This window comes from Schistocerca cancellata, chromosome 2, assembly GCF_023864275.1.
Source record: "Schistocerca cancellata isolate TAMUIC-IGC-003103 chromosome 2, iqSchCanc2.1, whole genome shotgun sequence".
NCBI classification, from domain to species: domain Eukaryota; kingdom Metazoa; phylum Arthropoda; class Insecta; order Orthoptera; family Acrididae; genus Schistocerca; species Schistocerca cancellata.
Genome location: NC_064627.1, coordinates 47,779,186 through 47,803,880, shown reverse-complemented (window position 1 = coordinate 47,803,880; position 24,695 = coordinate 47,779,186). Strand labels below are relative to the sequence as shown.

At 39.3% G+C, this 24,695-nt stretch overlaps 1 protein-coding gene and 1 long non-coding RNA gene across 3 annotated transcripts in view; one reads left to right on the top strand and one right to left on the bottom strand.

Moving 5' to 3' along the window:
• The window catches only part of LOC126161323 (uncharacterized), a 273,822-nt gene extending 270,224 nt beyond the window's left edge, over positions 1 to 3,598 (bottom strand). Inside the window, exons 1-3 of one of the 2 annotated variants that reach the window (XR_007534895.1) lie at positions 3,375 to 3,598; positions 2,781 to 2,850; positions 2,001 to 2,405 (exon numbers count right to left, since the gene is read on the bottom strand). This is a non-coding gene — a long non-coding RNA (uncharacterized LOC126161323). Of the gene's footprint in view, positions 1 to 2,000; positions 2,406 to 2,780; positions 2,851 to 3,374 lie in introns of those variants that run through there. The other variant, XR_007534896.1, reaches the window with a different exon arrangement.
• Positions 3,599 to 3,981: 383 nt separating this feature from the next.
• Positions 3,982 to 24,695, top strand: part of LOC126161320 (proteasome inhibitor PI31 subunit) — a 111,920-nt gene continuing 91,206 nt past the window's right edge. The window contains exons 1-2 of the mRNA XM_049917072.1: positions 3,982 to 4,225; positions 23,611 to 23,760. Coding sequence (XP_049773029.1) covers positions 4,079 to 4,225; positions 23,611 to 23,760 — 297 coding nt within the window. The 5' untranslated portion in view covers positions 3,982 to 4,078. The remainder of the gene's footprint in view (positions 4,226 to 23,610; positions 23,761 to 24,695) is intronic.

Below are 24,695 nucleotides of genomic sequence, written 5' to 3'. Positions count from 1 at the left end.
TCCGCCTGGGTGATTTCAGGAAACCAGGCAAAAGCTAGGATGAGGGGTACGGCGTCTGAACTGAGATTACACAAAATGTGTAAGTGTGCTTCACATAGCCTACAATAACAGAAAGCTTTGATTAAATCGTTACAATATCAATATTCTCATATAAACCAGAGACACGAAGTGGATTCAGTACTGCATAAAATCAGTGATAGATCTCGATTCATTTGTACGATATTACCAAATTGCCTAGAGCCTGCACAATGGACGGCATATCTAATGCCTGGTTACTTTTCGAATGCCTGTTTACTGAATACCTGATACAAATAAAACTTGTTCATCGGAACTAAACACAAAAATATGAATGATGATTAATTTCCTTTTCCTCACAGCAAAAGTGTCACGGAAATGTTTAAAAACCTAAACCCTTACACCTCCAACCAAGGCACTTATTTATATCCCAGAATCCGTTTCGATGGAAGATATAATGCAGACAGCTCCTGCAGGGGCAGTAAAGAGAAGATTTGACCAACAGTCAGTTCAAACGATCCGTCCGTACATATAATGGGGAAAATTGAACTCACAGTACAATGCAAGCGACCTATACAGTGCACCTTACGGATCTGATTATAATGAACGTAAATTATGTCACCTCCAACAGTCACTAGTCTGTCCAATGACGATCTGTTTGTTCGTATCTCCATATTACGTATTTTTAGTTACCATACCATGGCAAATCTCAGAGTATGAGTGGGCTAGCGAGCACTGTTTGTGAGCGGAATGATTGTGTTTGCCTTAGATCTGACAGACAAGAGAAAGTGAACTAGACAGGACTTAAAACCAAAATTCGCCTTAAACAGGGCGCCCGGACCAAGAATAGAGGGATGGCCCACCAATTTGAGATGGGACCACCATCTGCACATTCTTGTTCGCTGTGAATGATCCGTTGGGTGTAATCGATTAGCCTAAAGCGAATGATTGAAATAACGAAGTTTTAAAAATTTTCAGGTGTTTGATAAAACAATCCTAAATCATCGCACCTACGGGATGGGCCGAAATATTTGGCAAATTATGGAACGAGACTATATTAAAAACCTGCGACCCTACTGGAACTAACATTAAACCAGTCCAGTCAGTTCTCTGACTGCTCATCATGTAAAAGAATGCCGGGACGAACTAAGCATCGAGCGAAACTTTGACACAGCGCATTTGTTTGTTACTTCTCAATGCAGAGCAGCAGTCTTCGTTGAGTCAACGCCGATTTCATATATAGGGAAAGCAACTTTATACTAATAACAGCACTGAAATACTGTAATTATATCTTAAACAATGGAACATCCGATCTGAGATTTACCACTGACAAAAAGATGTTCACAGTTCAGTTAGACACGAAAAGGTAACCAGAGAAATGCACCTGTTTACCATTTGTGATAATTTCTAAACTATTTTATGATGTGGCAAGATGTTCCTTTGGCACTTGGGCACTAGCTCAGCTAGACAACGGTACTGTGACACATCAGCTTTATCAACCTTGTTGAATGAACCATGACTGCGTTGATCTTAGGTGAAGCATGACCTGACATTGGCAGATGCGTCCCCCTTGCATCCTGGCGAAGGTCGCACTGTCCTTTAACCGTAACTTAAACAACATTACCTTCGCTCTCCTTCAGTTCCATGGTTCTGGACAGCAATGGAAAACACTAAAAAACAGGTGCTTGAACTAATCTACGATTATGATTCTTTAGCGTCTCTCATATCCGTGTTACTTCCATACATAAAGGAGCAACACCACGCACTTAAATATTTCATTAGATGGTTATTTCATTGAAGAAGTAAACAAGCCTCGTATCTGGGCGGAATATAAACTTAGTAGTGTTCTGGCGAACATTTCTATGTTAGCTACCACGTCAAAACTAGGTGAAATAGAAAGGCGAAGAGAAAAACAGAAAAGATGCGGACCTTACTTTTCCCATTGCGGAGATCAGGAGTACAGGGGTGGTACAGCATTTCGACGCTAACGATCTTTATTATTTCTCTTTCAATATTATTCATGTTATCGTGAGGCACATGATTTCGGCGACGCGAAAACGAGAGGAAAAGTATACATTACATAAGTATGAAGTTTAGTGAAATTGTACACATATTGAAGAGTCAAACTTCTCTATACATTTAGAAACAACACAAATTTAAATTGTATCTGTTCAGAGCGTGTAACATAAGTCACTGATCCGATTTCTGCCTCGAGATACCAGTATTTATCTTGTGTGGCTCCAAAGCGAATACTGGGCGGTTCCTTATAACACGTCACTAAGTGTGCTTCCTTCATGACTGTCTAGGCTATATCCGTATCCAAACACACAGTTGTTGACAGGACGGCACCATCTTCCACAATTCCACCGCGCGTAGAGCTATGTCCTTGCCTTCGGTAGCAGTAAACCGATAAAAAAAAATAAACACGTTACTGTATTAGGATAAGGCACGGGTGTCAGTCAATGGAAACAGTAAAACAAATGAGAAATTATAGGAAAAGTATTTTTTGGCGAGACAATGACATATGCTATAACGTAATACCCGACAAAAGTAAATTATATGCAACAACATACGCTATGTTAATTGAGTGGAGATTGTATATAAAAGAAAATTTAAAGCAGTCACGGCGGATGATGGTGTTTTTGCATTGAAAGTTCTCATTTATCACAATAGAAGAGTCAATAAAAATGTTTACAATTTATATCACTTTTAAAAGTACTATCTACAGAATTATGATAGTCCCTGAAATTATTTCCATTTCTTACCTTTCAGTGTGATGAAGTATGGTCTGCTGACCCTCCATCCGAACGACGCACTGGGTTCCCAGCTCCAGTTCTGTAAATCGAAGCACATACTGCATTAAGCGTAAGCACAGATGCATACCGTGGAGCTTTATAGCTTGTTCATTTACTGACAAACTGACTACTAGAGAAAAACATTTATCTGATTTCGATGTCTAAATAGGTCGTAATTCTTTTCCATTCTGCTTTACGCTTACAAGTATATGACAAGACAATAATTACGCGAAGCAACTCATACACTGTTTTGCACATAAAAAACATCCGGAACTATTTCCAGGCTAACGCGCACGCTCTTCTGTATAAGACTTTGTTAAAGACAACCTGCCACCTTGCAAATCTTAATTCCATTGTACCAATAGGAAAAAAGACCTAAAACAAATATTGCTCTTAAATGACATCTACACAACGGAAATGTTTTCAGCATTCTAACTTTGATGACATCTGACATTACTCCACACGGAAGATAAACATACTATCTGTGCAAACCTATGGTGTTCTATACTATAAAAAAATAGAACATGTCAATGTGTGTGAGTTTATATTCTGTAAGATACATACCTCGCCTGTTGAAAGGGCGAACCCTCACCGCAACTTTAATTTTATCAGTTGCCATGATGCTTCACAATAATGAGTACTGGAATAAATTAAACAAAAATATATACACCAAACGACTTTCACTGCGTTTCCCGGAACTTCACATTTTCACCCCATCTCATTTACGGAATGTAATTTACAATTGAACGGCACACGGACACCTCACTACTGCTCACAATGCGCCATCTTGAAACTGAACCTCTGTGAACTCACTTGTCAGAGAGCGAAAAGTGTTTTCTTTTTACAACACAACTAAGTCGACTGTAGATTCGAGCTATCGTTAAGACACAATCATTAGCACACCATTTCGTCTTAAATGTAATTAATTCACATGTAGTATAGAAAAAATAGTTTTAATGCAATATTGAATTGTTTCTTTTCTCGGAAAAACATTTTAAATTCAAACACAATTTCATAAACAATTTTAATTTTACCGCTTCTAATCAATAAATTCAAGATTATTACATCACATTAAAATGATTCATAACAATCTGCGCTATTTTTCTTAAAATATGACTTAATATAGAATGATATTTTATCATTGACAGTATGATCATCTTTGACGCAAAGTGTATGATTTGCAGTTTCTGAAAATGTTTGGGAGTTTTGTTTTGCTTTTGTAGAACAAGTATATTGTATCAGGTGAAAAAATAAACTTAGCCGACGACATGTCAGGTGCAAAGGAATTGTTTGGATGGGACTTGTTGTATCGTCTTGTAGAAAACACAATAACAAGAAAAGAAGATATTTTAGTTGCTTTAGTACACTGGAAGCTGATTAATTGTGGCTTCAAATGTCTTGGAGTTGGAAATGATGTAAGCTTGTACTTTGTTTTATGAACTAAATACCGAAAACCGATGCATTTAACAAGTAAACCACCGAATGTTTTTGCTTCATCACACCATATAGATAACTCAGACAGTTTTTGCGATCTTCAGGTACGTCATGTCACCACCAACTGAGCAACGCAAATGTAACAGCTCCGATGTCATCAACAACAGTTCGATATCATTTGTGTCATGTCACAATTTTATGCAGTTGCCCTTGCAAATTTGCCACACTCCCATATTCCCAAAAATCCTCAACATGAGTACGGAGAGATTGTAGTGGTCTTTCATATAATAAATTCATTTTGCTGAAGTGTGTCAGAGTACTATGCTTGTAAATACTGTTATGTGATTGCTTTTAATCCTACATTGGCAAATTTAATACGTTTTTAAGCGTGTGAAATTTTAATTGTGAGCTATGACTCTATAGACTAAGGAGTACCGGTACTTTATGAACAGCTTTCGGAAATGGTATTGATTATGAAGTTTAGCCAATTTTATAACTCTCTTTTGATCCATTGCGGATACGGCACAGTGGCCAGTTAGATATTTACCAAAGAAAAATTAACAGACAGCCGTATGTTTTCAGAAGTTGTTATTCTTATTTACACGACCAGTTTTGGCATCTCATTAATCCCATCTCCAGACCCCTGTGCACTCCAGCATAGAGATTTCCTTTCCATCGTTGACAAACTGAGTTAGTGGTGTGTCTTAAGATGTAAATGCTACATGTGTGTTAAATTTCTATCTGCAAAGTGTTCTTTTTTTTTGGAATCAGTGCACAGAGGACTTCTGGAAAATTAGTTAGCTGACATGGCAGCTAATAATAAAGGGTGAATAAAGCACTTCAGAAAAAAGTATCTAACTGTGTATACCACAAACTGTGGTATAATATGGCCCTTCATCATTGCATTGCTTTGAAGATGTAGTGTCATTCAATCATGGGAATAATGGGCATGTGGAATATTAAGCTGCAATTTTGTGAAATGTACTATCTGACAGTATCACTTTCTTACAGCCACTTGGTAGGGATGTAGGCCTAATAGTTGTGATTTATCCTTGAACAGAACATTTCGTGATATGTATGCATTCCCATTCATGAGATGACTTATCAGAGTATAGTTTTTATGGCATGATTCAAGTTTTGTAATACAAACAGTTGTAAAGTATCGCTTGGAGGTTATAGCATTTTACTTTACTTGTTGATTATAGTTTTTTAAGTTTTAAACTTGATACTTCTTCTGAAGTGCCTTATTAACCCTTTTTTATTGTTGACACGGGAGAGAGTTTCATGGTTGTTCAGTTCCTTATAGTGTGCCAATGAATGAATGGGAGAGAGCCAGAAATATAATAAGGAATTTAGTTTTTACCATGTTGTGTTTGGAATTTTTCATTTCTTTTTCTCCTCCTCCCCCTCCCCTGCCCCCTCCAACCCCTCCCCTTTCTGCCCTCATCCCCTGCCCCTCACCCTCCATCAAGGATTAGGCACTAATGTTTGTGCATCATAGCTGGTCATCTAATACTTCCTTTGTGTGCAGCCTAGTATGTACAGGGAATTGGCTATGCAAGTTTGCTTACCCCACACAGCAACCATAATACGGCCTGGGAACAACCCAAACACTGTTAGCTTCTAAACAGGAACAGCCTGACTTGTTCGTTTGATTGTGATAAATTATTTTACTAAGGACATTATTTTAATGACACAATTAAACAGTCATTATTATCATCAGCATAAGGTTTATCTGATAAAATGTGTATCAACCATGATGTTCAAAATGGCTGTGCAGTCAAAGAGTGGTGGTGATGTGTACCCAGCAATGTTATCATTTCATCCAAGGAGTGCCATAGAAATGTTAGGTTTGTTATTGAAAAGTGAACTCTCTGAAGGAAAGTTTAGCATCCCACAATTCTAAAACAACAAAAAACAATTAGAAGGTATCTGTATGATCCAGACAACACGGACATTTTTGGTCATTATTATCCTCTTACAGGCAGCACTGATGCTGATGTTTAGAGCAACAAATTGATCAACCCATCTTTCGTTTGTGTAACAAGGAGAGGTCCCCAGAGATGGAATCGACTTTCTGCAACCATCTATATGGTGATGTAGGTTATCCCAGATATCAAACCCTGCAGCCATTGACGTGTGTGGGCCTTGTTCGCAGGTAATTGATGAAAATAAATTTGGAATTCTGCATGATGCTCTAGAGCAAAAAAATAGTAATTGTGCACACAGTGGCATTGTGGTGTAGTGGTCAACGCACATTCCTGGCACACAGGACCTTGTGGATTCTAATCTCATCGAGTGCTTTAAAATTTCTAGCTTTCAGATCTTGTCTTTGATTATTAGTTTTTTTTTTTTTTCAAATAATTGGTTTAAATGTAGTTTTTAAATTTCTAAATTACCTGGGTTCGTAACCTACATCACCATGTAGATGGTTTCAAAAAATCAATCCCACCCCTGGGGCACTCTCCTTGTAATGCTAATCTTCTAAACAGAATGAGTAAAACAATGGAAAAGGTCATTGATGGAATGGTTCTCATAATACAGTGAAACTGTAATGTATTGTTTAACATTGTCCATGTTTGCAGAATTGTTTGAGGTCTGTGACTGTAATTTAAATTTATGAAATAATTTTAACTGTTCCAGTCACTTTTTACTAATATTTATTAGTAAGGAATGTTTTGGCACCATGTTGCAGCCATGAGGTGCAGTTATGTTCACATTACATATATCTGAAGTATGATGAGTATAATTTGCTGGTTATGCCAGTGAGGTTATGTATCACAATTTAGCTGTTTTTGCTGGAAATTTATTGTCTGACTCACCCATTACAGCAATGAACACATTCCCCTCCCTTATCATTTGCACAGAGATTCTAAACTCTCTGGAGTGATTCAAACATCTGAGTGTGAAATGTTAAGGGAAGATGACTGGTGTGTGTCTGCCACACATGTTACTCGGTATTATATTCAGAGGCTGCCACATAACAGGCAGGTCTCAGCATGGTGCTACCCTTGGTATGGTCAGCTGCCTCTTAGGTGGCGCATGTGCGAGGAACAATTTCGTGCTTCCACTACAAGGCAGTCAAATAGTCCATTCATCCACTAATAGATATGTCTTCCACTGCAGAGAATGCTGAAACCCATAACTATTTGATACATGTGGTAGACTGTTCACAGAAGACATTCAAAGACTGGGTGCGTGATTTAAGTTACTGCATGCCAACACTCAGCCAGTTTCAGTTATCACACAGTCCCAGTTCCAGCAGTTCTTGGACAGTCGTAACCCAGTAGTCATCAGCAGTGAACTCTGCAAATCCTTACAGATACTGACTAGTCTAATCATTGGACAGTTAATGCCAAGCATCTAACATTACTAGAAGTGATAGTCAAAGTAGTTTGCTTATTGGAAGACTGCTCTTGAACTCTCCGAACTTCAATCAGATAGTTAGAAATCATCTACTTTGTTCACCAGTGCCATACTATCTCAAAGAGTTGAGTATATTTTTTGTGATATGTATCCTTCCAACAAATGATTGTTATTGTATTCATGTGTTGCCACTAGTTATTCTGTTGTAGTGATTGTGCTTTGTGAATGGTGTGCAGCTAGCATGCAAGCAGACCACTTCCATTTAGGAAGTTATCGGTGGTAGGTGGTTCACTTCCTGCTACATTCATGTAGGGTGCCTACCTAAGATTTACACAACAGTGATATGTTTATTGCTGTGTTCTGTGTGTCAGACAGATTCCCAGCAAAAATGGTTAAATTGAATATGTAAGCATACTGGCACACCCGGAAAATAATACTCATCACACTTCATATTGATGTTATGTACATGTAACTGTAATGCACCTGATTGTGGCAGCATGCCGCTGAAATACATCATGCTTATAAATATTAGTAAAAAGTGACTTGAGCAGTTTAAATTATATAATACATGTAATACATTGTTTCTGGGTGTTGCAGGATCAAGTTTTTGTAAGAACTCAAGTGTCTAATCCAGATTTTAATTTAGAAAGATATTTTGCAGTCATAAAGTTAGTGTACTAGAATAATTGTACCATGGCGTGTTCCGTCAATGAGACCATGACTGGCCTTGCTCAGGAAGGGAACTTTTGAGGCCATTTCAGACAGAATCATCTCCCATATATTGCAAAATTAGCAAAGAATGGATTTCCCTAAGCCAAAGGTAAATTTTTTGGAATGTCCTCAGTGTGAGTGGACTGTTCTAAGTGTCAGTGTCAGTGGAAACTTTTGTGGTCATTACAATGTAAGTAATAACAGTGGAGTGTTCTATCAGAAGGCAACATCAACTTGAGAAGCGTAATTAGTGAAAGAAGGAGCATACTGAATGAGAAACTTTGTTGCTGCAACAAAAGTCAGTCAGTTTGCAAGCATAGGTTGAGTGACTGAAAGGCCAAATGTTAAGCAGATTTTATAACCTACTCTGCACAAAAGAAATTGAACTCAGACTTGGAGAGAAGAAGGGAGTTACACCAGTCTGCAGCGTGTGAGTTGGTAATTATAGTTTTGGATCTTTCATCTTGTCTAAAGGCCAGAGCTGTGGCCCAGAGCAACCCGTGGAGTTACAGTTCAGATTAGTAATGTGAGCAGGAAGTTGCAGATTGCAGAATATTATATCTCGTCTTATGCAGATGTGAGATCTCAGTCAGGTGGCAGGAATGTGAAGTGCAGGTACTGTTAACATGAACACAGACAATTACCTTTTATTCTAAGTAATAGTAACATTAAGAAAAGAATGAGTACATATCTTTCTGATAGCAGTTGACTGCGCACGTTCCTTATTACCACAAATACACAAGTTCAGGCTTCATGTTATGAATGATGATTACAAAGTCCATACATCCTGACCAACAAGTACATGAGAACATTGTGTAACAAGTACAAGAACAGGTCACAAGTGAGTGTGAGAGAAGCCATTTTCATAACTTAAATACTCTTGCCACTGAACCTTGGAGTGGGGGGTCTCTCACAGATTATTGCCGGCAGTGTAACAACATTGAAGCAGCACCCCATGCCCGTGACGACAGTTGTGGGAAGCATGTTAGTGACTAGTTCCATGCATATTTGAAGGTGCGATTGACCGGCAGTGGTTGATACTGCACAGAGGAAATAAAAAATTGTGGTTACAAGCCCCTTTGCATATGAGTGATCTGAAAAGGGGCTACAGGAGAGACTTGGGTATATTCTAAGTCTAACTGTATAGTACTTAACAATGACAGGCCCAGATTATGCCATAGAGCTAACAGCTAGCTACAGAAGGCATAGTTTTCTGTGCAGTCTAATATGTTTAATTTTGTATGATTGTAGAATCTTACACATTTTACTGTTATTCTCAGGATTATTTGCTCCAGACACTTGAGGACATTGATTGAAGCCAATGTCTGTAGATGGAGACAACAAGAGCATACAACCTGTGATTCAACAGTAAATTTTTTTTTCCTATATGCAATCAGGTGGTAACTGGGCTCAATCAGCAATACAAAACGATGGGTGAAAGGTCGGAGCTATACAGTCAACTGTTATTAAACCAATTTAATGGGCTTAGTAGTGTAGAAGAGTGAGTAACTTCATGGTAAATGATGACAGCCAAAACAGTTGCAGGATAAAGATTTATTAAAATTCTTGTCCAAGGTTTCGGTATATATAAATATACCTTCATCAGAAGTAAAAAATCTCAACTTACATCCTGCAATGGAGATTAATAAAAACAATTGTGCCAAAGGCATCATCAATAAACATCATCTCCATTTGTACAACATGATTATGGACACAGGGTCAAAGCGAATACAGTTTAGCACCAGTACTTCGCCTATGAACTATCGTGACAAGAGTGTCTCGTCACAATAAAGGAGTATTTGTTTTGTTAATATATTTCCATCCATTTGGTAGAGGTGTCCGAAAAAGGTTAATCTTCATTTGGCCATTACTTCAGATTTTTTCTCTATATTCGTATTTTCCAACCATCTGCAGTTTTTATTGCACCCATTATTTTTCTAATAATTATTCTTTCCAGTACCTCTAGTTTGTTCATCTTGTAGTTCATTGTTAGGCATTCAGATCCTTACAAACATTCTGGTCGTACCACTGTGGTGTAGTGTTTTAGTTTTTTTTCTAGATATACGTTTCTTGTTGTAAATGTTTTTGGCTAAACCATATGCTCTTTCCATTCTGTTAATTCTTACATCTATTGCAGATTTTTCTAGTCCATTCTGTTGTATAGTTTCTCCAAGATATTTAAATTTATTTACTCACTCTATTTTTACCTGTTTGTGTTTCTAGGAGTTTTGGCGCATTTTTTATATTTGTCATGAAATGATGATGGTGTCATTTGGTGAAATATTGGTGGTTGTTGAAGTTGTCACCTGGCTGCATTGCAGTAAGTCTTTTGAATATTTTATATACCAGGAGGAACTCAAGTTTCTCAGCTTGTACCATTATTAGGAAAATGCACCCATTCCTCCCAAAAATATGTCAGAATAGTTTGAAGAAAACTTGGTTGTGCACTGATGCTAGTGTGGCTCCTTGATGCATCTGTTGAACATCTTTGTGACACCATGAGGTAACGTACACACTTTGTGCCTTGTAACATCCATCTTATCACGAATCACACCAGCGTCAGGGCAGAAGGGTAAGCAACATCTCACAAACAAGCTGTGTGTAATTTAATTTCTCACAAGCATATGTATGTGTACAGCAGGCAAATTTTAAGCTTTATGGTGCTCATTTGCCAAGACTACATTATCACAAAAATGGTGGCCATCCTAGTGAAAGTTCAAAGGTGAGAGAGAGGCAATGTTTACTAGCAAATTTACCATTTAGCACATGACTCTAATAACTCCACTACATTTTCATGCTTTACAATAAAAGAGTAAAGTGTGTTTCTGTTTATTTGTCAGAAGTGAGTCACTTAACCTCCTAATTGATCAACTCTCCTATTAACTTGCCAGTGCATATTATTTCCATCATTGATAGTACGTTATAGAGTTCTTTTGCTATTAACCACAGGAATCCAGCAATGTAAAGTGTGTTGCAGATGTCAGGCACTAGTATACAGGACTGGCTGGATTCAAATCTCTGTACACCCACCTTGAATTAAGTATTTAGTGATTTCCTAAGTCACATCAGATGTATCTAGAGATAGCTCCATCAAGAAGACCATTGTATTGTATGTTAACCAAGGACCTAGAAATGACGGAGAGGCTCCGTCCCCTCCGCAGCCGCAGTGGTCCACAATCCCACGACGACCACCGCAGTCCACTTCACCCCTCCGCCGCCCCACTCTGAACCTATGGTTATTGTGCGGTTCGGCCCCCAGTGGACCCTCCAGGGAACATCTCACACCAGACGAGTGTAACCCCTATGTTTGCTTGGTAGGGTAATGGTTGTGTACGTGTACATGGAGAACTTGTTTGCGCAGCAATCACTGACATAGTGTAACTGAGGCGGAATAAGGGGAACCAGCCCGCATTCGCTGGGCAGATTCGTGCCGGGGACCAGGTGCTCCTTCCCACCTGGAAAGTTGTGCATTGACCGCGTGGCCAACTGGGCGAGCTAAGAAGGCCATGGTCAATTTTTTGCCTTGTGTTCATCCATTTGAGTTGTTTTACTTATCTAATGATCACATTGTGGCTGAGATCTTAAACCCTGACCTCCCTAATGTTTTGTGTGGTAGAAAGGAGAAATTTTCTTTAGTGTGACACATAATGGGACATGGACTTGAGTCTGAAGGAACACTATAACTTGGACCATTTTTCAGAGTGTCATCCATTACTCCTTTCTTTTCCTGACATGCATTAGTAACTTATTACAGAGGATACCAGAAAAATCCAAAACTGTTTATTTATCAATGATAAAGTCAAAGTTCCTACAGTTTCATATTAGAAACAATAATGGTAGTGATGAATTCCTGGTTCACAGATAATGAAGGGACTCTAATTACTACAAAACTATTTGAGGTTCAGTTTCTCACACACCATTCATTTAGGGGTGCCATTTACTTCTTTGCAACTATGGTGAAATTAGTGAAGTGGAAGACATCTAAGTTTTGGGACTGGGTTTAGATTGGAAGCTTTCATGGAAGATACATGTTCAAGATCTTCTGCAGGATGCTATTTTTGTGATCAGACGTTGGCCATCAGTAGCATCCATGATACACTTGAGCTGATTTACTTTCAACAGTAATTATTGTCATATGTCTTTTTTCAAGACAACCAAGTTCAGATGCAGAAGATCTTTTTGGTCAAAGAGGTTCTGTTCCATAACAAAATCTAACAGTGATTGTTGTTTCAGAATCCCTGCTAGCAGGCATCAAAATGGATTCAGAGGAGCTGGTGTGGTTATTGCAGCTGAATAATACAGAGGGTGCATTTGATGTGTGGCACGGACAGAGCCACTGATCCAGATATTTACCTGTCGATCGAGCCATTGCCTCACACAGTACTCTGTTTCTATCTGCTCAGTGCCAGCCACTCACTCTGGTCGCATGATGTGTTTTCCTCCAAGCTCGTTCCTGTCATGTTGTTCAGACTCTCTGCTCCCCCACAGACTGACTCACATGTTGAGATTCGTTCCCTCTTCCGGGTTCAGGGCCCCAGCTAGCAGTCGATCTGCCTTCGGCTACCATAGTTACATTCATGTCAACAGTGATGATCCTGCTGCATTGTCATGCCCATGCATAAACTAAAGTGGTGACATAGGATGTTCTTAATGCATGTGACACTTTTCTTTCTCTTCGTAGTGTTAAATTATGGGCACCGTGTACCCGGCATTTTTACAGTGCTGGTAGGAGCAGCTACATCTCCAGAAGCTTCAGCAAGAGCAGATGTGGAAATTGCCCAATAGAATGTGGAATTCCTTTGTACCCGTGCTGTCTTGATGGCAGGCCAGGCGCTTGCCAAGAAGTCTCTTCTCACCTGCCACCCCTCCGCTCTGATGTCATTCCCCAGGTTTGACAATTTGATGGAAAGGTGGGAGAATTACCTGCAACAGCTCTTGCTACACTGCCAGGTAAGGCATATTGTTGATCCAGTTGATAAGACTATATCGTTTATGTCCAGCAGTGGGAGATTATAAGAGATTGTACAGAGTTTGAAGTCGTCCACTGATCCGGAGAAACTTAACTTTGAGGAACTTTGCAAGTTGATCATACGTTATTTTGATCATCAAACCCATGTGGTGGTGGCACAGTCACAGTTGAACTAGCATTAGAAGTGCCCCAATCTGTCCTATGTGGCATGTATTGCCGAACTGCAAGATGTCTCGCACAAGTGTTGTCAGCTTGGGTGTCCCCAATGTGCTACCTCATATGCGGACTTGCTAATAAGGGACATGATCATCCGGTTACACCCGACCCAGAGGTACAAACTAAGGCATTGGCCTTGACCAACCCTTCTTTAACTGAAGTTGCTAAGATTTCTGAATCACATGAACTTAAGGCAGTGGTGAGGGATGTATTTTCCAAAAGTTGACGGATGACAAAATTAGACAAAATTAGATGACATTTGCATCAAAGGATTGTAATCCCCACTCATGATTTTTTTCTGGCTTCTTTGTGTAGGTGTCCTTCCACACGGTTTACACTCAATGGCAAGCCAGCGGTACTGATCCAACTATCATGCGATGCATGTTTGACAGGCTTGGCGTACATAGAGACCATGTGTCGGGCCTGCCGCAAAATACGCTATTTGACAACAGTTTGTGTGAGTCAGTGAGCCACTGGACGATCATTGGAGGATCTAGGACTCGGGAAGTGTCTCCAGCACTCCAGAAGCATCGCCCAAGTGAATTCTGCTGTTGTTGGTAGTGGATGGGTGACCGATCGAGTTTCAGGTAGACATCGCAGCGAAGGTCAGTGTAATTAATGTAGATTGCACAGCCTCCTGGACTGCCCTGCATGCAGCACCCACTGTGTCAAGCTATGTGATAGAGTAAAACATGTATTTATTTGAGGGGACAATTCTCCATTTCTATACATTATAAGAATACGGAAAGGCAATATACGCTGTTAATGGTAATTCACCATTGGCACAAAATATTTTTGGCTTATATGTCTTTTCTGTTTCTGGCTTCCAGATTGTTGACAAAGTACATTTAGTGTCTCGGTCAGTCTCCTTTTGTCACCCCCTGCCCCTTTCCCTTCACATGAGCGACGATATCAAGGCCGAATTTCAGTGTTGGCAGGATGTCTCCTATTTCCTAGAGTCAGTGATCATCCCTTTAGTGGGATTCAGAAGCCAGACAGTGCAGCGCTCCTAATCGAAGATTTTAAACAGATGACAAATGCGCAGTGTGACACAGACTAATATCCAGTCCTGCACCCAAAGGAATTGTTGGTGAAGTTATCAAGGCGTAGTATTTTTCACAAATCAGCTTGCACGATGCAAACCTACAGTTGCTGCTGGACGCCCACTTGTTGGAATTTCTTGGTCCGTAACATCCCCTTTTGGCTTTATCAGATTAATCGCTTGCCTTTCAGGATCATATCTGTGGTGGAAATTATAAGCGATATTTGGAGCAATTGATACAGCACATTCCTTGTTCTGTAAACTACCTTGATGACCTCTGGGTCATGGGCTTTCCGTGAGCATTTGTGGAATCTGCAGGCAGATTTCTAGTGCCTTCTGGAGGATGGCCTTCATTGCAAATTGTAAAATATTACATTTTCCCCAAAAGTGAATTTTTTTGGGTCATGTGCTCAGCAAAGATGACTTTGTCACTACAGCCGATCATGTCAAAGCTATCATCAACTTGTCAACATCCAAGAACATGAGGAATCTCTAGTCCTTTTTGGGTAAGATCTCATATGGTGCTAAGTCCAAGCAGCGCACATTGCCATCCTCTTAACAGGCCTCATGAAAAGAGTATCAGAGTTGACTGGTCTGCAGATTGTCAACAGATTTTGCTGTTCTTCAAGCAGTGTTTGTGCTGTGCTCCTTTTGGCTTCTTTTATGATGGGTGAACCTTTATCTCTGCCCTGTAACATGTCCCAGTATGGCTTTGGTGCGGTCCCCTTGCATTGAAATCCAGATGGCACCAATTGCTGAACACTTATGCATCAGTGGCGCATTTCACGGTGCAATATAATTATTCACAGGTGGGAGAGGAGACACAGGCTGTTATTTTTGGAATTTAAAAGTTACTTGTTTTGTCTGGAGTGAAATTCCTCCTCATCACCAACTACAAGCCACTGGTTTCCTTAAGTCAGCACTCATTCAGAGCTGCCAGATACGACTGCCCTCCAGTTGCAGATGTGGACTCTTCCTCAGTAATTATTGTTATGATATTTGATACCTGCCCAGTGCCTGCAAATATGGATGCACTATTGCAGGATCAGATCCGGCATTCGACCAACAGCAGGCTCATGTTTATGCCTTGTACGATGCCTTGCAGCAGAGTTTGCTTGATTTCCCTTTGATGATGCTGGAGGTCATGGCTGCTGTGTCCATAAACCCACTTTTCTGGAAAACTGTTTCAGCTCTCCAGGTGGAGTGGCCATTGCACTCTCTTCTGGGAGCAGATTTGGTGTAGTGTATGTTTTTTCTTCCGCATGAATGATTCAGTGTTGTCCAGCGGGTTCTCTTGCTCACCGAAGAGGAGCAAAGCTGTCAAGTGGTTATCTCTCCTGCATTGCATCCTCGCAAACTCCAGTTGCTGCATGTGTTGCACTGTGTTATCACTTGTATCAAGGCACTGGCACACCGTCACATCTACTGGCCAGTTGTAGACCACAATATTGAAGTCTTGTGTGTGCTTGCACAGCTTATGCCCAGAACCAGGCTGCACTGCTACGTCAGTTTGGTGCATGTTGACTCTGGGAGCCCCTTGTTGAAAAGCATGTGGTTGTCGATGTATTGTCATATTCCCCATATGTTGCGAAGCTATCCTCCACAACATTGACAGCAACTGTTCGTGCATTGTTGGTAATTTTTGCTATCGTGCCTCCCTCCCCCCCCCCCCAAACCCCCCACCTACCCCCTACCCTCCACTGATGATTGTCAGTTTTTGTTGCTGGAATTTGAAGACTTTGTATTCACACTGATATCCAGATATCCAGCATCAGACTATCACTACTTTTCACCTGACCTCTAACTCGAAGCTGGAGCTGTTTGTGCATACATTTAAAATCCAAATGAAGAAGCTTGTGTCTGTTTCATGCACTCTTGAGGTTTTTGGGTACATACCACATGATGCTGGTTAATGGGTTTAGTCCAGAAGAATGTTTGCATGCAGCACCCAGAGTTGACTGCCCGGACCATCGCAGCTCGTGGTGTTTTCCACACAGGGCTGCTGTTTGAGCTTTGTCATTTGGCCAACAGCTGAAGTGGCTACCGGCTATAGTGGTGGGCAACAAAAGTCGGTAGCTTTTTTTAGTGGATGTCAGTTGGGAGCAGTCGATTTGGCATTGCAGTCAGTTGTGGCTGCAACCTATTGGATCTTCGCCACCACTATCTCCAAGCCAGTCAAGTGATGGTGTCAGTTGTGGTATTGTTCCAGTGAGAGGCTCCCAGTTATGGCAGATGCTCAACTGCTGGGCACCCAACTGCACCCCCCACTCACTCACTTTTGACTACGGTATAGAACAACAGCAGGGCTAGCGTCTGCTCTTACCACTGCGGAGCCCGTGGAATTTGAACCAGTACCCTCGGTCCCTTTTCACGAGTGTCCTTGCGTCACCCATGCCACAACTTTCTGCCCATCATATGGAACAAACTATGTCAGTATTGTCTCGTTCAGTGGTCGGTCCACTGCCGTGTAATCTCGCACCCTCTCTGTTTTTGCTGTGTTGACCACAGTACAAACCATGCCAGTTTTGGCCCTATGTGGCATTTTCATTGCAGAGGTATTTAGTAGGTACCAGTGGACATCAACATGGATGCAGAGGAGATGACATGGTCATTGCAGTGGAACTGTACAAAACACTGTCTTGGAAGTTGTGTGCAAAACATGGCATGGTCAGTGCTGCTGGCCCAGGTGTTTGCCTGCTGATGGCAACAGGCTTGGCCCAGCAGTTCTAACACTGATTTCAACACCCACAGACCAAGCCTTCATCTTGTGCATTGCTGTTTCCGTGTGATCAGTTGTCAGTCGCTTGCACTAGTCGTGTGTCGTTTTTCTCTCTGTGCTCATTTGTACATGCTGTTTGGACATTCTGCTCCCTTATAGACTGGCTCACACATTGATATTCATTCCCTCTTCTGAGGTTCAGCTCTCCTGCTTGCAGTCAACCCACTTTCGGTTAATGTGTGTGTGTGTGTGTGTGTGTGTTGGGGCTTACGGGCTCTCAACATCGAGGTCATCAGCGCCCTTTTGGTTAATATAGTTACAATCTTGCTGACAGTGATTACTCTGTGGCATTGTTGTTCTTGTGCATATACTATAGTGTCATTGCAGTTCACTGATGTAAAAGAATGTAGAAAATAAATAGAAGTGGATAATCATTAATACTGAGATAAATCCTGCTTTATGTTACCTTTGCATTAGGGATGAAATGCTAAGCAGTTAAATCTGACACCACCATTAAGAAGACTTGTACATCTGCGGAAATACAGCAAAATGTAAGAAAACAAGCTCCAGTCAGCAGATTTGTTGCCCATCAGCATCTTTGGCTTTTGTGCTACTCTGTATTACCAGTGATGCTCATAATTAATATGAAGTCTTGGTTACAGTTGTAAAATGAACAGTCAGCCCTCTTGGAATATCCGAATTGAATGATATGGTGTCTTTGGAGGTTTCATATCTTTTCTGAATACAGCTTTCTTCCTGTGTACACAAAATGTGACTCTAAAAGATTTATTAGGGAAAAAAAAAAAATACTTGTATTTCCGTTTGAAGTAATGTCCATCAGCAACACACTTTTTGCAGCAATTATAAAGCGGCTGGAAACTAACTGACATTAGGAGCTCCCTGTGTTGTTAACTGAAGCATTGATGCATGTCTTTCAATGTCCAGTGTGCCTGCACAATGAGTGCCTTTCAAATATGTCTTGCTGTAGGGGAAACGAAGGAAGTATCCACATCCCACATACTTGGAATGCGAGGGAAGTTTGAGAACAGTTCCATAACACGTAGCTAAGAAGATACATTAAATGTATTGCAGCTTGTGAGTAGGCATTATAAAGGAGTAGATCTCACGTTCCAAACTTGAACAACTTTTCTCAAACATACATGAGGTATCATTTCAAAACTACCTTGTAGAATTCTGTGTTTTGACCTTAAGGTCTGAATTTGCAATGGGTCATGCCATTTTTGTTGAGAATGCTTATCTGTATTGTCTTGATCCTGGACACTTGAGTTTATTCGTTTGGTACATAGGGAAGAAAATAAATATCATTCTATTGACTGTTTTTTGGACTCCTGTTTGAAGTAGTAGTACAGTGTCTAATTCCTTGTGATTTCCTCATAGGATCTTAAAAGAAGTGCCCAGCAGTGGGATTATTGACTCTTTGAAACCATATATATGGTGGTCACTCGTTTGTGAGTAATCAAAGGAGAAAACAAATCTTAATTTCACAAGCCCCCCTACAGCTTTAAAAATAGGAAGATTTTACTGATTGCTAGTGTAGTGTAATCGTTAAGGCACAGGCCTCATGAGCAGACCGTTGTGGTTTAGAATTTCGTCAGGTGCTTAGAAAATTGCTTATTTTTAAACCTATCAAAATGTCTTTGATAAATAATTTTATTCAATTAACTGGGGGCCTTTTTTTTTACGTAGAATTCTGAGCCATTCATGCTAATCTGGGCAATTGGGGAAGCCAAGTTGTTACAGATATCCAGAAGAAAAGTGGTGGTTAGTCGACTACAAATTAATTTTGGTAAAAGCTGTTTAGTGAGTGGTGTCATTCCAAAAATATCTGAAGCTTAAACTTATTTCTGTTTCGTGAAGTGCACATAATAAAGTGCAAATAAAGTAAAGAAAGTGTGAACGTCTGTTCATAAAAAATGAAATTCACATGGCACATGGGTCCAGACACTTGGTTGAGATTGCAGGCACTTACTTATCCAGTCATTTGTCACATATTATTCCAGGTTTTTTGTTTTATGATCTGTGTGAGTTGGTTGGTGACTGGCTTTTCTGGGAACGTAAAGTTGTTGCCAGAAGGCATGCCCACAAACTGTGGGCGCTTGTTGCCCATCAGATGGTGGTTAACACTACTGATGTTTGAATTTGCTCATTATGAGAGTATTGAAGGGCAATCTTTTTTAATTGTTAAAAACTGCTCTAAAGCAAAGATTGCACAAAATATTTTTTATTCAAGGCAATCGGTTTCAACAGTTATAGCTGTCATCTTCAGGTCTTAAACTTCTTTTTTTAGTAAAACATGTTCTTTTTATGCTGACCTCATGCTCAAGATGTCAAGTGGATAAAACTAAGCACATTATAAATGTTTGTCATCACTAAAATCTTTAAACATGCGCAGCATCTTGCCTTTTGGACAAGATGCTGCGTGCACAAACACTCTTTTTACAGATAGAGTAGTTAATCTGATGGACATGAATCTTTCTCATGATGAAAATTCTTTATTACAAAAGGGCCTAAATTTCAGTCTCCCTGCTAAGGGAGACACTAACATTATTAAAAAGACTGTGACTGAAGTCAAAGGCGTATGTGAGATTCTTAAGGGCTGACAGCTTGTACAGGCCAAGATTGCTATGTCCACTTGAAAAACACTTTGTAAAACTTTACCTACATGCTTAGTGTCAGATTCTCTCTCTGCCATCATGAAAAAGTAGAATGCAAAATTGCTTGAAAATAACGTAGGTAGCACAAAGGCAGATAAAAGGTAAGCCCTCTCGTCTTTATAACAGTTTCTGATTATGCATTTAAGACATTGGATTCATTTCATTCTAATGACAGAGTGGAAGCTGTAAGGAATGCTCTTCCCAAATTTGTTACTGGATTGAAGAAATATGTGAAAGGTTTCAAATTTCTGTTTGCATCAGAGTATGCTAAACAGAGACCAATCCCCATGAATCCAAAGCTACCAGTTCTTTGGTCACAAATAAAGCTCCATAAGAGTGATTGACTAACACGTCCAATTGCAGGTGGATGCCAAGGTCCAAATCATAAAATTAACAGTTTTTGCTATCCTAAGCTAAAATTGGCATTCACTTATAAAGCAACAATGTGCCATCAAAAATGGTTATGAGATGGCGACATTGTTAAGAGATACTGAGATTCCGCACGAGACATTTATCATGTCCCTGGATATAACCAATTTGTATACAAATCTCGCAGTTGAAGAAGCTTTGAAGATTGCAAGACTGACTCTTCTGAAGCATATGAAACTTACAGTAGAGGAAATTATTGAACTGTTAGATCTGTTGCACTTAATGCTAGCCTTTCAACTGTATGATTGTTAACAGTAAGGTTTATCTTCAGAGGGACAGCCTGGCAGCAGGTTGTTGCCTTTCTGGCATTTTGGCTAACATTTTCATTAATTATTTAGAAAGAAAATTCTTTGCAAATAATAGGGTAATGTATGATGATGTAGTTTTATAGTATAGATATGTAGACAATATCTTTATTGCACTTAAAGGAACAGAATCAGACATGATAGACTTGGCAGGCTCCTTCAATATGTTGCATTCAAAAATACACTTCACCATAGAATTGGAATCAATTAGAAGTCACAACTACTTAGACTTGAATATTACTAGGTAATCTACAGATTTTTGTTTAGATACTTTCAGAAAACCATCAGCTACTGACTCAATTAATGATGTGGAATCTTGCCACACATGCATGCATAACAATGATTCTTCCCCATCAGTGTTCAACACGTTAGCTAAATTTGACTTAAGCCCAGCATGTATTAAAAAGAAATTGATATTAACACACAAATAGGTCGGGAAAACAGTTACACTGATCGTGCGATACAGAGCGTTTGTGAATCAGATATCAGAAGAAGGAAAAAATCTTTGCCCATTGCTTGGGAAAACCCAACTAAATTTGCAGCTGTATCCTACACAGGGCATTTCTGTAAATGAATTGCCTATGCAATTAAAAAAGCCAACATACAAATTGGCTTCCAGATCTGCAGGAAACTTAGGACAGTTTAGTGTACATCTGTTGACAATAAGCAGAATAAATGTAGTAAGTCGGGACTATGTAAAATCACTTGTGAATCGTATGATAGTTGTTTACATTGACTAGACGGGGTGTGACTTTTAACCAGATTCAGGGAACACTGTAATAAAAACACTAATGCTGTGGTTTCTCATCACAGCAACAAGAATCATTGTTTAGATACAAATGAGAAATCTTCTCTAATGATCTTACAAATAGAGCCAAAAGACTTACACATTTTGGAAGAAACTGAGATTTAAAAGGATTTCATTGTGGACTAATGTGGAAACTTGAAGGAGCAGATCTGCTCCCATAGGAAATGGTTTTTCAATATTTTCCATGATTTGTCATTTATGTCTCTGTCTGGTACCTTTGTGTGATTCTGATAAACTCTCCTGTTTCAATTTAATTTTTATGTAGGGCACCTCCCCTGTCTTAAACTTGTGGTATATGTTTATATTGCTATTTTATGCTTTAGTTTTATGTTGCTTGTCATATCGCAGAGCTGTTGTGACTGTAGCTTTTGAGGAAGTGTGGTGCCATGGAGCACTTTATCACTGTTAAGGAGTCATTACCATTTGTATGAAAAACTATTTTTTTTAATAATAAGTTGGTACACAGTCGTCAGACACGCAGTATTAAAAAATGCACATTAATTGATGCACATTCACGAGATGATACATTTTTTAATGCTACCTGATGGCAAAAACATCTCCTTGGTCTGCATTCTCCAAAATTGTGTCTGTAGTCAGCAAATTTTTGTTTCACTTACAACATGAAATGCCATATCTGTGTGCAGCAATCACTTGTGGGTAGGTGCAGTACAGTTTGTGCCAGATGATTTCAGTCAAAGTGAAGTGCTATCCATTGGTATGATTTATATAATATTTTTGTATCTGATTTTTTGTAGATATCTGACAAATAAATTCCAAAACACATCATATAAGCAATAAAGTCATTCCTTGTCTAACATTTGACTTTTACTGTTGTGACCCGGTCAGCCGAAATGTAGAACTACTGATTGTTTCCAGTTGTGTTCCCTCCTGTCCATCACACAGTTTGTGTAGCTAGAGTCAGGAACAGGGCTTCCACCTAACAGAGCTCTTGTAAGTGACGGCTTTAATGCTGGATTCATTCTGATTCCATAAACAGTTACTGGTATTGTTTTCACATCTGTCACACTTGGTCAATGTTGTTATGCATTTTGTAATGGACCCAAATGTGGAGCATCATCTCATGTTCCTACACTTACTGAAAGCACTGTGCCAGTTGAAAACACATTTTATACATGTAATTTCTGTTCCATATCCTTGGCATCAACATTTAATATACCTCTGTCACCATTATTTATCTATTTCTCAATTGTAGCAAACAATTACACTATTAAATGACTCTTCATGTTAACTGTTCTTGATTGTCAGTAGCAGATAAATCCGTTTCCATTTCAAGTGTTTGTCACAGTATGATCTTTCACAACATGTCCCCATACACAGTCACATATTTTTACAAACAATACCATATAGATTCACAGAACAGTTTATATGCACCTTCTATAACAATTACCACAAGCTGTATTACAAAAAGCACTCTCACATTGTTTAATGAGGAAATAATTCTTCATCAGACATGTCAGGAGGTCAAATCAATACGATTCCTATTACTTCCTGACAAGATTCTTATGGGTATGTTGACTTATGTTAGGAATAGATTGACAGAAACTTTGAAGGACAAAGGAACTCAGAGCAGTTTCTTATGTGCAACACATCAACAGGACATTGATCAGTGTAGGTGATATTGTCAGACTCTTCCCCATATTTATTCAACAGATTTGAAAGGCATAAACCTACTTTGAGTGTATATTGTATAAGTATCATGCAAATAATAAATATTAGCTTCAAATATGTGGGACATTAAGTAAATAAGTAATGAATATAGTTGATCTGTTTAATATGTTCAGTTTGTGGACCTCGCATTCAACAATAAATTCTCTGTTACTTCTTTTATTGTGTTTTGATTTAGACGTAAGGATATAGAATGATTTTGTAGCACATTCTTTAACAAATTGGAGCTCCAGTAACATCTCATTCCCCCAACACCAATATGACATTTTATATTTAATGTGATGTGTAAGGATATAGAATGATTTTGTAGCACATTCTTTAGCAAATTGGAGCTCCAGTAACATTAAATATGACATTTTATATTTAATATGATGTGTTGTGTGAGGTGCAGAATTTTGCAGTTATGTTTCTAGTAACTAAACATTCTATATTCATTCCAGACAACAATAAAGGACTCTGAGACTGGTAGTGAAGCTCTTCCGGAAGACTGGAACAAGGAGGCCAGCTATGCTCTGCGATATGTTTATGAAAATAAACTGTATGTCCTGAGAGGTGCTAGAACAGAGGATGACATATTGTTCAACTTGCTGGTAAGCCATACTTAGATGTCTCTTATAAAAGTCTTAATTTTATAAGTTCAGTGGCACGATGTTTGTGGGCTTCCACAATCATTCTGACACTTTTGTAGCCATCATCACTATTGTATGTTAGGGGTGGTGTCACTCAACCTGGATAAAACTTTCAAATGACTGTGACGCAAGAAACTTACAGCATCAATATTTTGCTATGTTGATGTGCAGAGATGGTGATCTGTGCATGAGATGGGTACATTAAGCTGGGCAGCCACCATATATATATATATAAAAGGAGTCATTCATATTATTTGGAGGTGTGGCGGTGGGACTTCTAGTCCCGTACCACCCTCTGACGGTGATAGTACTACATGAGTCAGGCAGAAAATTTTGCCTAACATGGGCAGGTGAAGGTGTGGCGGTGGGACTTATGAATGACTCCTTACCCTCTCCCTTAAAACCCACATCCTTTCGTCTTTCCCTCTCCTTCCCTCTTTCCTGATGAGGCAACAGTTTGTTGTGAAAGCTTGAATTTTGTGTGTATGTTTGTGTTTGTTTGTGTGTCTATCGACCTGCCAGCGCTTTTGTTTTTTAAGTCTCATCATCTTTCTTTTTAGATATATTTTTCCCACGTGGAATGTTTCCCTCTATTATATTCATATCATTAATTTGAACCCAACAATCACGTTTGTTATTGTTATCGTTATTGTTATTGTCACTGTTACATTTAGTAGTCTTTTCTGTCGTCTTATTTCCTCCTTCTGTTTTGCCAGCAGTTTCACTTTCTATACACCTCCTTTTTTCCGTAATCCAGTATACAATTTTATCCCGCCGATATATACTTAATAATACGTAACCCAATTCCAAACCATAACCAAAAAATTTTTTTCCGCTTTGCTGCTATAAAATTCACCGTTTCCAGTTCACAAACAGTTCCTTTCAGCTATTAAACA